The sequence below is a fragment of the Wolffia australiana genome, chromosome 18 (assembly GCF_029677425.1).
Source record: "Wolffia australiana isolate 7733 chromosome 18, ASM2967742v1".
In the NCBI taxonomy this organism is placed as follows: Eukaryota; Viridiplantae; Streptophyta; class Magnoliopsida; order Alismatales; family Araceae; genus Wolffia; species Wolffia australiana.
This window is the reverse complement of record NC_135852.1, coordinates 11,256,281-11,271,600: the sequence shown is the minus strand read 5'-3', so window position 1 is coordinate 11,271,600 and position 15,320 is coordinate 11,256,281. Positions and strand designations below refer to the sequence as shown.

At 41.5% G+C, this 15,320-nt stretch overlaps 1 protein-coding gene across 1 annotated transcript; it reads right to left on the bottom strand.

Moving 5' to 3' along the window:
- Window positions 1–549: 549 nt before the first annotated feature.
- LOC144714964 (receptor-like protein kinase ANXUR1) lies at window positions 550–3,689 on the bottom strand. Its single transcript, XM_078589793.1, has one exon. The coding sequence runs from the start codon at window positions 3,377–3,379 to the stop codon at window positions 707–709; it is 2,673 nt and encodes an 890-aa protein (XP_078445919.1). The 5' UTR covers window positions 3,380–3,689; the 3' UTR covers window positions 550–706.
- Between the last annotated feature and the right edge of the window lie 11,631 nt (window positions 3,690–15,320).

The following is a 15,320-nucleotide window of genomic DNA, read 5'->3' as shown; positions in this document are numbered from 1 at the left end:
TAAATCATGTGTTGTGTAATTTCCATGCAACACATCCACAATTGATCTATTTCATTCATTGAATTGGTGTATGTGATCATTGTTTGGGTTTGCCACCAAAACTGTAACAAAACCCGCTTGGTTCCATGCTAGTTTATTGATGGACGATATTGGTTTAAATGTCTTGAATATAATAGAAAAATCTTGAGCTCACATTAATTAATTATATCCCGAACACCTACTTCTTGTCCTAAGTGAATAGTGAAAATCAGCGCTCCATGACATTAAAGTTTTAATTTTTTATTTTCATTACTAACGCTCGAACGAACGAACCCAACGAACACGATAAAACGAACAAGAACACCCACCTGTGGCTGTTCGTTCGTCGCGATGAACATATCGTCGAGACGACCCTCGGCTGGTAATGGCAGCCCCTTTCAAGTCTTCAAAAGATTTAAGTATTTTGGTTCGCTATTATCCATACAGACAGACACAATACATGGAAAGAAAGATCGGGCGAGGGAGGAGGGGCGTTCTTTAATCCTTATCGTCGGCGGAGAGATGCTGCAACCTATCGGCAAACCCCTGCAACCTGTGCATGGAAGAAGGAGAGGGCGATGGCGGCGGACGTAGCGCTCGGTTTCTTGAGAGAGAGAGAGAGAGGAAGAATTCAGCGGGAAGGACGATAATGGACGGTGGGGATGAGGACGAGGACGAAGAGCAGTCATCATCGGCCCTTGGGGTTGATGAGCTGCGAGAAGACGGGGTTGACGCCGTCGGTGGAGTCTTCGCTCATCTCGCTGCCGGCGATGCTGTCCGCCTGCCGGTGAGCGTAGGCGTGCTCCCCAGCGGCCGGGCCGGGGGGCGGCAGCGGCGGGGCGGCGCCGGCGTCGGCGGCCTCCTGGAGCTGTAGCGCGAACTCGAGGTTCCAGAGGACGTCGCCCATGGCGGGCCTGTCGAGGCCGTGGTCGGAGAGACACTTCTCGGCGGTGGCGGCGAACTTGGCGAGGCACTCGGCGGAGATCTTGCCGCGGAGCGCGGGGTCGATGATATCGTCGAGCTTGCCCTTGCGCTTACAGAGGAGAGCCCAGTCGGCGAGGCTGACCTGCTCCCGGGAGAGGCTCGGGTTGAGCGCGGGCCTGGCGCAGAGGACCTCGAACAGGACGACCCCGAACGAGTAGACGTCGGACTTGTCGGTCAGCTGCTGGCGCCGGAAGTACTCCGGGTCGAGGTAGCCGAAGCTGCCCTTGACGACGGTGCTGACATGGGTCTGGTCCAGCGAGGAGGGCCCCGTCTTGGAGAGCCCGAAGTCGGAGACCTTGGCCACCCACCGCTCGTCCAGCAAGATGTTCGTCGTCTTCACGTCCCGGTGAATAATCGGGTACTTGGCCCCCGTGTGCAGGTAGTGCAGCCCCCTCGCCGCGCCGATGCAGATCTCCAGCCGCTGCCGCCACGGCAGCGGCGCCGCCTCTCCGCCGCCGCCGCTCGAGCTCTGGTAAAGGTGCTCCCGCAGAGTGCCGCGGGCCATGTAGTCGTAGACGAGGATCATCTCCTCGTCCTCCTCGCAGTAGCCAATGAGGGAGACGAGGTGGCGGTGGCGGAGCTTGGACAGCATCTCGATCTCGGTCTGGAACTCGTTCACGCCCTGCTCCGACGATGGGTTGGACCGCTTGATGGCCACCTTCGTCCCGCCGTCGACCACTCCGCGGTACACCTTGCCGAAGCCGCCCACGCCGATCACCAGCTTCTCGTTGAAGTTGTTCGTCGCCTGCCGGATCTCCGCCAGCGAGAAGTGGCGCGACAGGCTCACCGCCAGGGAGGAGAGGTGGCTGCTCGCCGTGCTCTTCCCGGAGATGGTCGACCGGCTCGTCGTCGTGCTGCTCCCGTAGAGCGGCAGCCAACCCCCCGACGACCCCACGCCGCCCATCACCGCCCTCCTCCTCTTCCGGCTGTACGCCGCGAAGCAGATCGCGCACACCAGCCCCAGCGCCGCAGCGCCCCCCGCCGCCCCCTTTAGCATTCCCGACGACGTCCCCGAAGACGCGAACTGCTCTTCTTCCTTTTCCTGCTGTTTCTCTGCGTCCGAGTACTCGGAAGGGCGAAGGTTCAGCCCCGCCAGGTTCCCGGCGGAGTCGTTCATCTTGAGCACCTCCAGCCCGTTGAGCACGGCGTCCAAGTACTCGGGCTTGGACGCGGCGGAGGGGTGCAGCACCACCCACAGCTCCGCCGCGCCCGGCCCGCCGGCGACGTAGACGGTGTAGTCCTGGAACGTCGGCACGGCCGGCGCCGCGGCCCAGCCGATCACGTCCGCGCCGGCCGTGGCCGTCTGGTTGTTGACGTACACGTCGAATACCCGCTGGTTGAGCTTGCTCATCTGCAGCTCGCAGAAATGGAGCCGGACCAGGTAGGTGAACCCGGCGTCCACCTGGAAGACCCAGGTCAGGTTGGTGTTCAGGTTCACCTGTGGGTCCGGTCCCATGGACCGAGCCGAGCCGTAAACGTCCACCGGCGCCGCCATCTTCGCCGCCGTCGAGGGAAACCTGATCGTCACGTTGTCCGCGGCGGGATAGGTGATGCCCACCGCCGCGCCGAAGATGTAAGGGGAGTCGTCGTACCAGGTGCGACCCAGCCCCGTGTCGTTGCCCGGCGGCAGGAACTGCCCCCCGACGTTGAGCCGGAACATGGTCTGCAAGGAGGAGCCCCCAACGGCGACGTCCTCGCCGGAGAAGCCGACCAGGGAGGCGGCGCCGCCGTAGACGTCCGGCGCCGAGAGGACCTCGATGCCGTTTACGAAGGCGAAGGACCCGTTGCGCGCCGCCGACGGCGTGAAGGTCAGCCGCAGGGTGCCGCCGGTGGCGGCGGCGGGAGGAAGATAAAACTCCCTGATCAGATACGCCTGCGTGAGAGCCTCGGCGTTGGCGTAGGCGCTGAAGTTGCGCAGCAGCGTTATCCCGCCGCCGGCGACGGTGACGTCGAAGAAGCTGCAGGCCGGGTCGAGGCCGTCGTAGGTGGCGGGGTAGAAATGGAGGCGGAGGAAGTGTTGGGTCTTGGCGGAGACGGGAAACTCGAAGGTGGCCGCTTCCGTGAAGATCCTGGCAGTCATGTACGGGACAGGGGACGGCAGAGAGGGGTCCTGCTGGGCGGCGGTGGAAATTCTCGACTCGCCGGAGGAGAGAAAGGAGTTCTTGTTCTTGGTCTGGTCGCCGAGCCAGGTCCGGCCGTCGGCGTCGGCGGCGTCCTCCGTCGAGCCAGAGTTGAGGAGGATGGAGTCGGTGGGCACGTAGGCCGCGCCGGCTCCTGCAGCCAGCGCATGGGACATGCAGAGGACAAGGAGTATCATGGCGGAGGAGAAGATGTCAACCGTGACGGTCCCGGCGGAGCTCGCCGGCGGCAGCCCCATCGACGGCGAGTGAACCCAGACTGCGCCAGCCGAGGGGAATGGGTGCCTATTTCGGGGCCGAAAGATTTTTGTGAGGTGGGAGAGGTAGCGAGATAGAGAGACGTGGCGAGAGAGAAAGAGAGAGAGAGACGTAGAAAGAGGGAGAGAGAAAGAGGCGCGACAGTTTCTGAAGTGGAGGGGGGGGAGGAGACAGCCGTTCTCTTCTGTTTCTCCCTCCGACTTTTATTGCCCACCGTCTGAAGTTGAGCAAGGACCGCGGGAAGCTTTCACCCTAAACGGGTCGATCTTCCTTGGAAGATTTCTTTCACCCGACGCGCCGGTTACTTGGCCTTTGTTTCATCCGGATTCGCTGCCGAAGACCATGAGAGCCCAAGAGATAAGAGCCATGCAGGCGACACGACGCGGTCAGGTTTCTGGTTCTAAGTATTCGGATTCAAGACATCAAAAGAAAATACATTTCTCGTCAAAGGCTGGACATGCACCTAGGAGCTCCAAATCCAAATGCGCAACTTCCTCGGCCAGTCTATTTTCAGGTGGGGAACTAAATTTTGTTCTTGGATTGGCGAGGAAAAGATGAACAGAATAGATTTTTTTTTTCTGAATCTCTGGTGCAATATAGTCTACTGACGATGTGGGTCTCTTTCTTCCTCTGCATTCGTTCTCTCTCCCTCCGATAGTGATCTACTCCTGATAGAGCTGAAAACAATTACTACCGCAGGTTTTTAATGTTGGTCAAACCAGTGAAAAATTAAAGCCAACATCCTTAAGAAATTATGTGATTCATTTTTTTGTGTTTTTTATTGCATAGACGGTGCGGCTCCATGGAAAACCGCGGCAATCGGATTTCTGGCTTCAAGGAAACCTCATAACCCAGACTTCTTTATCGCGCTCCGTTGCCATTCATCTCTTTACAGTGTTTCGTGATTACGCACAGAATAACCTTCGAGTGAGAACCGGCTAGAGGCATATCCAGGAAAGAAAGAAAGAAAGAGATGAACAGAAAACCATTCTGGAGAAAAATCACCTTCAGGCAACTTATGAATTGTTTTCTAATGAGATATTTGAGCCCATTGATGACAGACGCAGTCAACACAACCTGCGAGAAGATCAAAATGAGAAAGGTGAGAAAAGTTGAACAAAAGAAGGTGAGAGAGAAGACTGTGTAATAGGAAAGTACGACTTTAATTCAAAAAAAAAAAGGTCTGTTAAGTACTACGATAAATACTTGATGAAAAACGGTGAGTTAAAATAAGATTTTGATTCTGAGTTGAAATTTAAGATTGAATGATTGTCCATAATTCAAACTGAGACTAAGTGAGATAAAGTGACGAGATATTCAATTGGATTTGAAGAGAACCTAGGTTATATAGTTTGAAAGAGAAGTCAATTAAAATTCCATCAAAAACTAACCTTTGAAATAGATTTACATAAAGAGATAAAGAAAGCGGCTGATTTGAGATGGAGAGTGCGACAGTTATTCATATTTTTGGAGATTCACATAGAGAATAATATATAAAGTAAGTTGAGATAAGATAAAATATATAGGTGTAATTGGATTGAAATAAAAATCCAGGAATAAAAGAGAGAGAGATACTTTTCAGAAAGATAGAATCGAGATATATAAAATGGGAATGAATTAAACTTGATGTACATTCTGAGAGGCGTGGACTGGATTTAAAAAAAATCTTTATGGAGATGAAGAATAAATTAAAACAAAGAAAGGGTCCCCATCAAATCTCTAACCTAAATATTGTAAAGACATGAAGCATAATTTCTCAAAAAAAATTAATTATTGGGTTGATAAGTTTCAACAAATATAAAATTATGTTTTGTTTTCTAAATTTTAAACCTGTCCAAATTTGGTCAACAAAAAGTAATTTAATCAATCATGGGAATATCTCCACCTTACTTTTTAGATATTATACATAATATAAGACTAATCTAGATTCATTGGATTGAGCTCACAAGAAATGCCATCATTTTTCGTGATTAAAACTTTTCTTATTTAAGAGATTTTAGTAAAATATATTAGATTTTTGATCCAAGTTTCTTATCATATGAAACTTAGAATTTCAAGAATTAGCTTGAATTTCTCATATGCTTTGATATTTTTAATGGACTGGTTAAGGCATATTAGTCTGAGATGGTCCATATTTGGCCAAGTGTTTTAAATTTTTTAAATATGATGAAATATTATAGAAAAGCCTCCTTTAAACCCACCATGGTATATCAGAAACCATTTATATTTTTTGAAAATATTAATTTACATAAGTTTTAGTTTATGTTTCTATTCCTTTATAATATACACCCTAAATTCCAGACGTAACTTTTAATCTCAAATTTATGTGTTTTAATTGGTCGTTGGTATTTGAGATTATTCAATAAAAATATATTTAACCGTACTTTAAGAATATTTAGTTAGTGATGTGTACGGATCATCTCCACATGGAACAATGATTAAAGAATTAATTTCTTATTATAGTGATGATCAACGCTAGAAGTGATGAAGTCGGGAGTAGAATGTGTGAGCTATCAAATAGAAGGACGTGGTAGTTATATTTCAATTTAAGTTAGTAAAGGAAAGAGTAAGTGGAAGTAGAATTTTGTGTAACAATATGCGGATGAGATAGAGAATGCAAATGATACGATAGTTGTTGAATGTAGAATGGTGTGATGGAAAGGATAGAGAGATGAGACAAGATGTCACAAAAAGTAAAACGTGAGTAAGCAAATGAGTATAACCCTAATTAAGCTTAACTATAATGTCGGGAAAAGAAACAACGTAAGGAGAAGACACTTACCTTAGATCCTTATGTTCCACCGGGATCACAGTGATTTACAAGTGCCGGTAAGCTCCCCCTCTTCGCCAATGCTTCTCCCCACACACCCAGTACACCAAGAACAAACTTGATGGATCTCAAAACTCACCATTTCAATCAGCCCACACAAGTAGGAAGCAAGTTCAAGATGAATTTTGCAATGATCCAGACCTCTATTTACAGACCAAAGGTTATGGACGGAAACAAGAGGGGATGACGAAGCAACGCTGAATCAGAGTTGTAGATCCAAAGTTATGGCCGTTTGAAGCTAAGCCAATCCTAGCCCTTATTTTTTCTCTCTCCTCATCATCCGCTTCCTCGTTTTCCATTTTTGGTTAACCTGTAGCGTCGCTTCAAGTTTCTCGTGTCTCCTTGCCTTCCTCGCTTGACTTATCATCTTCCGCGCCACGTGTACCTGAAAAAAGGACCAAAAAGAAAGAAAGGGGGGAAGGGATAAACATGAGAAAGACCCTTCTTTCTTGAGGCTAACGTGGCGGCATGTCAACACGCCTTGTCCCCTTTCTTCTTCTTCTTTTCTTTTGTTTTAAATGAGTGGCCACGAGCACGGCCCGTCAAAAACAACAAAAAATGTGTTAGTCATTGTGGAATCATTGCTTCGTAAATCACGAAGCGATGATTCCTTGGGTAATGATTGGCTTGAGCCAATTATCATAAGGCGCTATGATTCGTTGGCGTTCGACGAATCGAATGGCAACACATGGTCGCGCAAAAAAATTCTAAAAAATATTTTAAAATTCATATTTAAATAAAATAAAAGCCCAAAAAATACGTATAAATATCTAGAAAAATCATATCTTTCCAAATTTAATGCCCAAAAATTCCAACAAACTAAATTCATTTTGAATCTATTGTCAGAAAATTCATACAGAAAATTTTTCTAAAAATAATTTTAATCATTTTAAGCTTGATAACATGCAAATATAAGTAATTTAAAGTAGATAAACATGTAAATAGGATCATATAAAGTACTAAAAATGCATGTTATCAGTAACCATTTTTATGTTGATTAAAAATGTGAAATAACATTATAAATACATAGATTTAGTGTTGATGCATACATTTGCATGAAATATATCATTTAATACCCAATTTTATGTTTCAAAACAACATTAATATAATTACTCAATTTATCCTTGGATTCCAGGTATACACGGTCTAAAAATATGATCAACTCCCAATCTGAATAATTAAGGTTCATCCCAATAATAATACTTGATGTCCTTAGAAACAATTCGATCATCGTAATCCAGACTATTAGGTCATCGACCAATAACTAAATAATTTACTATGTGTGCATACCAAGGTAGTTTCTCATTGAAGAAGGAATCTAATATATGAATGGTGGAAGGCATGGATAATCGGGAGAGGTGATCTGCTGCCCCATTATCCACTCCTTTCCTATCTCTAATCTCAATGTCAAACTCTTGCATTAGTAAAATCCACCTCATAAATCTAGGTTTGGTTTCTTTCTTGCTTAATAGATGTTTAAGAGCAGCATGAAATGAAAAAATTATAATCTTGCTTCCTATAAGCTACGATCTAAATTTATTTAAGGCAAAAAAAATTTCAAATAATTCATTTTCTCTAGTAAAGTAATTTACCTGGGGGGGCGTCCAGAGTCTTAATTACATAATATAGAGCTGTAGGTTTCTTGTCTTTGCGTTGTCCCAAAAATGCTCCCATTGCATAATCTGAAGCATCACAAAAAATCTCAAAAGGGAAGACTTTAATTTGGAGCTTGTAAGATGGGAGCTGTCACTAATGCCTCCTTAATTAAATTAAAAGACAACTTTCATTCATCATTCAAAATGAGTTTCTTGTCTTTAGAAAGACTTCAAGTTAGGGGTTTAGCCACTTTGGCAAAATCTTTGATGAAATGACAATAAAATCCAGCATGGCCCAAGAAGCCTCTAAGCTACTTTAGGGTAGTGGGCAGTGGAAGTTCCTTGATGATCTTGATATCTTCCTTGTCCAACGCCAGCCCTCCCTTGCTGATATGTTAGCCTAGAAGGATCCCCCTGCCAACCATAAAATAGGATTTTTTCCAACAAAGCACTAACTTGTTTTCCGCGCAAATCTGTAATACTTTCTCCAAGTTAGATATGCAACATTCAAATGATTCTCCAAACACAGAAAAGTCATCCATGAAAACCTCTAAGAATGTACCAACAAGATCAAAAAACATAGCACTCAAGCATCTTTGAAAAGTTGCAAGTGCATTACATAGGCCAAAAGGCTTTTTTCTAAAAGTAAAAGTTCCTAGTGGACATGTGAATGTAGTCTTATCCCGATCATTATCATGAATTCCAATTTGGTTGTAACACCCTATATTCGGTCTTTATTTCATGCTATTAGCACAAATTTATGCATTTAAAGAGTTTTAAATGGGGTTGTTATCATATATTTACATAAATTTAATGTTTCCAAGTGATTTCTAATTTTTCCCTAATTTTCTATTAATTTTATGGATTTTGGGATTTATTTGAGCTTGTAATAATTATTTTTAAATGAAAATGGCAGCCTTAAATTTTAATTTCGAGCTTAATTATAACGGGGATGAATTACTGAATTTTCTAGAATTTTCTATAATTTTCAAGAATTTATTTAGGATTTAATTGGATTTTTCAAGATTTATTTAAGTGAGAAATGAATTTTCAAAGAGGAAAAGGATATATTTATAATGAGAAAATGAGTTTTAAAGTAATTTCTACTCTTCTAGGGGCTTTTCGTAAATTTTAGTTGCAATTATGCCCTCAAAAACAGCTCCCGGTCGTGTATGCAGGCGTAAAGCTATTATTTAAACAGTTATAGGGTTTTATTGTAATTATTTACTATTTTTTAATGGTTTTAATGATAAATCAGAGGAGAGAGAATGCGCAAGGGGCATATACACAGTTACTTTTGGGCGGTGTTCAGCAGCAATTCCAAGCTTTCTAAAGGACTTTTCTGCAAAAAGGAGAATTCAAAATGCGCCTGCCAATGAGAGGACGACACGTCATGGCGTGTTAAAAAAAATAAATGAACAAATAAATGAATTTAAATCCAATGGCTTAAATTGGTTTAAAGTTCATTTATTAATAAATTTTGATCCTGGAGTTCGATTGAGATGATTTTTTTATGGATTTTCTCGTCTTGATCCCCTCTTTCTATCTGTATGGTGGATCATTCACATCAAGCCTACATTGATAAATAAAAATTAATTACTAAACGGGGGTAAAATGGTGATTTTGACCATCTAACCTAAGTTTCGAGAGGAGCTCATTCTTGATGGTTCTCTATCACAGCTGAAAGGCAGAGAGGAGCTCCGGCCTGAATCAACTTGTTTGGTACCTTTTCCTTCATTATATTTGAAATTTTTGGTGTATTTTGGATGTTATTAGTTGATCTCTGAATCGTTCTTCTTAATTTCTGTCTGAACTTCTAAATCGCTTGGCTTGAGCGGCATATACAAGCCCTGATTAGGATTGAGAGGAGTAATCGAGAGATTTAACTGGGTATTTAAGTGCATTTGAAGAAAACAATAAAAAAACAACATAAAAAGGGTTAACTTTCTAGGAGATTAAATTTCCCATTTCGATATTCCGTAGAGTAGTTTTTTTTCCTGAATTATCAAATCTACAGAATCAACCAAAACCATTTCAAAATTTCCCTCTCAACCTCTCTAATTGACCCCTTTGAGCCTTCTCTTTGGATCAAAGAAGCCAATTTAAAGCTCCCTATTTCTTCTATTCATCCCATCTCTTCTACCCCCCTTTCCAAATTTCTCATCTAATTAGGGTGATTTGATCTTCATTGAAGATCAAATTAACTCTTATTACGGTTGAATTACCAAGAAAATCATCAAATTGAATTCCTTACTAGCTTCCCTTGGACGATACCTTTACTTATCACTACACATCTTAAGTAGGGTTTTTATAAATTTTATTGTACAAGTTGAAATTTACAACAACAAGGGATTAAATTCGGTAAAATTAACCCTTATTTGTGGCTTATCAAGCAACCCTCCAAAAAATAATAAAAACTCTGTCCCACTAACTTTTCAAGGATTTGATCATTAAGAGATAAAGGGTAGTGATCTTTTTTGGTTGATAAATTCAACTTTCTATAATCAATGCACACCCTCCAACTTGAAGCTACCCTAGTTTGGATCTGTTCCCCATCTTGGTTTTTTTGGACAGTTATTCCTGTCTTTTTGGGCACTACATGAATTGGACTAACCCACTTACTATTTGAAATAGGGTAAATAAAGCCAGCTTTCAACCACTGAGTGATCTCTTTTGAAACAACATCATGCAAATAGGGATTTAGGCGTCACTTATGTTGTATCGATGGCTTTGAACCCTCTTCGATAAAAATTCTATGTCGGCAAATATGATGACTAATTCCCTTTATATCTTCAATGGCCCATCTAATGGAACTTCTATGTTTCAATAATACCTCTAAAAGATTAGACTCTTGCTCTATTGTAATTGTGGATGAGATGATAACGGGGTACGTTTTCCTTAGACCTAAAAAGGTATATTTCAAATTGGAAGGAAGGGATTTCAACTCTAATTCCTATGTTGGCATAGATATGTGATCATGCATACTAGCACATTCCTTTCCATTTCCTTCATCCTCTTCCTCTTCAAAAATACTATCTTCTATGGCCAACACATCATAAATCATATTTTCCATTGGTTTGCCATCATCATCTTCATAATCTAAAGAATATATATACACATCCTCGTGGCTACTATCAGGACATTTCATCAATTGGGAAATTGGTAGTTCAATCTCTTCTTTTCCCATTCTGCATTCAATTTTTCCTTCATTCTAACCAGTGTTCACTCTTGCTGTAACCAAAACCTGGCACCCCACAATAATAGGTGCATGAACAATTTTCCCTGAAATCTTCACATCCACCATTATAAATCCACAGGAAATGAACATTTTAACTTTCATAACTACGTCTACTAACTGCCCACATGATCTTCTAATTGATCCATCAGTTAGTTGAAATTCTAAATTCAGTGATTGCAATTGTCCAAATTTAAAAGTTTCAATTAAGGCCTTAGGCATAATATTTATACTTGCTCCTGAATCAAGCAAAGCTTTGCTAAATATTTCACCTCTAATTTCACATTTGATTATCTGTGCTCCAGGATGTTTGCGCTTTTGAGGCAAATCATTCAAAAAAAATGAACTAATATGTTCTGAAAGTTGAATCCTCTTTTGCTTCCTAAGAGGTGTACAGAGGTTTTTCACAAATTTGGAATAATCAGAGATGTATCGTACTGCATCTAGAATAGGTATTTCAATAGTGGCATCCTTCAAACACTCAAGAAGTGGGCTCTCTTTTGACTTTTCTTTCTTAGAGTTTAGAGCACTAGGGAAAGAAATAGGGGGACAATAAGATTGTGGTTCAGGTTCCTTTCCATGATTTGCCTCTCCTACAAGTTCCTCACCGTTTTCATGTTCATCTAGATTCCCCTCAACTATTTTTTTTTTCTATAGCCACATACGGATCGGGTAATTCTCTCCCACTTCAAATTTTGGACACACCATTTATACCTCTTTCTTCATCATCCTCTAACGTAACATTCACATCATAGGTATGCTCACTATCTATGCTACACATATTATCAACATAAAGTAAATTACAAGGATTAACACAAGCTTGGGTGGGTATTTTACCTGGTCTCCCTCTCATTTTTCTAGAGTCATCATGAGTACCTTCTGGCGCTCCACTGTGCATAATTGGTTGGCTAGCGTGATGCCCTATCTCCACCTTGAGCTTGCCCATCTCTCGTTGATGTCTCTCCTCCATTTCTTCAATAATCTTGAGCATCCTCTTCTTGTCATCTTGAAGTTCTTCAATCACCTTGGTGAGAGTTGCATTGGTTGGATCTGAAAAGTTCATGTAAGGTTGAGAAGGTTGTTCTTGAGGTGGATGGATTGCTCTTGGTCGAAATTGTTTTTGTCGTGGGTGATTGTTGTGGTTCCATCCCTGTCCTCCTAAATTTCCTCTTGGAGCCCATTGAGAATTGTTCCTCTCCTGCCTACTTATTGCATTAACTTTTGAGATCATTGGGCAAACTTCTCTAGCGTGGTCATCACTTGAGCATATGTCACACCGATTTATTTGGTTACCCAAAGACGGGTTGTGTGATCCTCCACTACTCTGCCCTTGCCATAGGGAAATCATTTTTTCATTCATCTTTTACATAGATTTTCCCATCATGACCCCAATCTGTTTTTCAACTCTTTCCATGGTAATCTGAGGTTCAACTCTTCTAACATCCAGCAATCCACCCTTCCAAGGATTGACCCTTACATGATCAGAAGCATCCTGGTGGTAGGCGAAATTGTGTGGCATTTTCTGTAGGAGGGCCATAGCTTCATCTTCATACATGTCTCCTATTGCACCTCCAATAGAAATATCAACTTTTCCCTTTTCAACATCATTTAATCCTTCATAAAATATTTTCACCAACTCCCATCTGAGAATGCCATGGTGCGGGCATTTTATTATGGCCCCATCAATCTTTCCAAAGATTCGCTAAAAATATCATTTCCCTGCTGAAATTTCTGGATTTCTCTCCTAAATGAGTTTGTCATTGCTACTGTATAGTACCTCTTCAAGAATCTTTTTTCCATCTCACTCCATGATTCAAAGTTTGTCCCCAATATTGTAAACCAATATTTGGCTCTATCCTTTAGGGCATGAGGGAATAATTTCATTCTCACCACCTCCTTTGAAATCCTGGGGTAACTACAACTATCATAGGATTCATAAATCTTTCTAGGAAGTCATATGGCTCCTCATTTGCTTTCCCTAAAAAAGATGGTAGTATTTGAAATTGGTGGGGATCTATCCTAAATATCACATCATATCCAATGGGGGCAGATATTCTGGTTAAGATAGGAGTTTCGGATGGGGCTGAATATTCTCTAATCCTCCTCCTTCCTTCATTTACTACTTCAGGATTTCCTACTCCGTTTCCTGCAGGGTCCATTGGTGAAATTCTAGTGAATGTCGCTTCTACGAGTGTGGGTGGAATGGGATGTGATTCGGTTGAGGCAGAGTTTGCTATTGGTTCAGTTCTGTCACTCTTCTCTAATTCAAACCCTGACCAAAGCTTCATACAGAATCACTAAGTTATAATACAAGCACCCGTTGGTCGTTCGCCACAAGATAAATTTTGGAAATCAGATTGATAATGAATGTAACTTATCAGAAATAAAATTAGCGCAAGAAGATAAGGGATCATAAATTAGCACTTCCTGAGCAGTTGAATCCAGAATTGGAAGTAAAATGTAATGCAAGAAGATATATTAAGTTAAAATAAGCACTTCATAAAAAATTAAATCAAAGGATTTTGAACACAATTTTAAAGCACACAATTGATATAAATGAAAACCAATTAAATTTCCTTAGCGTTGCTTCCCCGGCAATGGCACCTATTGATAAGCCAATTATAGGGGTGAATTTTGCAATTTTATAAACCTTTGTCATTGTTAATTTTAGCTTACACAATAAAATTTATAAAACCTTCACTTAAGATGTACAATGATAAGTAAAGATATCCTCCAAATGAAGCTAGTAAGGTAATTCAATTAATGATCTACTTGAATAATTTGACCCTAACTAGAGCTAATTTAATCTTCACTGAATATCAAATCACCTTAATTAGAGGAAGAATTTAGAAAGGGAGGTAGAAGAGATAGGAAGAATAGAAGAAATAGGGAGCTCCAAATTGAATTCTTTGATCCAATTAAAAGGATCAAAGGAGTCAAGTAGAGGGATTAAGAAAGAAATTTTATTTGGTTTTAGTTAGATTTGGCAATTTAATATCTCCTACAAATTAAAAAATTTTGTATATTTTTTATTGTGCACTTGGAATAGCTAGGTAAATCTCACAATCTCTCCTCTCAATCCCAACATGGGCTTGTACATTTTTCCAAAGTCTAGAGATTCAAAAGTTCCGACCAAGATTGACAAGAGAGACGAAGAAATTCACTAACAAAGCATCCAAATTACACTAAATTCAAATACAATGAAGAAAAAAAGTACCAAAAAGGGTTGATCCAAGATGAAGCTCCTCTTTGTCTTGCACCTGTGAAAGAACCACCTCCAGAATGATCTCCTCTCAAAATTTGGCTTTCATACTTAGGTTACATGGTAAAAATTACCATTTTACCCGTAGTTAATAATTAAATTTTGTCCATCAATGTAGGCTTTATCTGATAGATTCAACCATACAGATAAAAAGAGGAGATTGAGATGAGAAAATCCATAAAACAATCACCTCAATCGGACTTCAGGGTCAAAGTTATTAATAAATGAATTTTCACCAATCTTAGTCGTTGGATCCATATTTATTTATTATTATTTTTCTTTACACACAATAACCTGTCAATGGCAGATTGTCTGGAAAATTTTCAACTTCATTTGGCAGGTTGATCCTATGAGTGCCACGTACCCCCTTGCCGAAATAGAAGCGAATAATTAAAAAAAAGGAAAATACATATCAAATGCACTCACCTGTGCATTTTCATTAACCCTACCCAATCTGAAGCGTCCATGCCACTTCTGTGCCCGTGTTTTGTATGCTTGTCACAGGCACTGAACTTACCACTCTCAAACTAAAAGAGTTAGGGTAGCATTTAAGCCGTCGAATTCGCATCCAAGGCTAAGACTTGGCCACATGGCTACCTGAAAATTTCCTTTGGTATTTTGTGCTTGAGTCCTTCCTATAGATTGTATGCACAATTTGACGTTGCCCAAAAGTATTTATGTATGTGCCCCTTTGCTTTCTCTCTCTTCCATTTTTCCTGAAATACCATGAAAAAATTCTGATAAATTTCAATAAAAAGTTGCAAGTGTTTTAATTACTTCCAACAACACCCGAGAGCTGTTTTAAGGGCATCATTGCAATGAAAATTCAAGAAAAACCGCTCCAAATTTAGAAATTGCTTAAAGACTCTTATTTTCCTTATGAATATATTGTTTTCCATTTAAAAAATCAATCTCTTCCTCAAATGAATTCCCAAAGAATCTAAAAAATCCTAGAAAATTCTAGAAAAATGAGCAATTCGTCTCCACATTAATTAACATT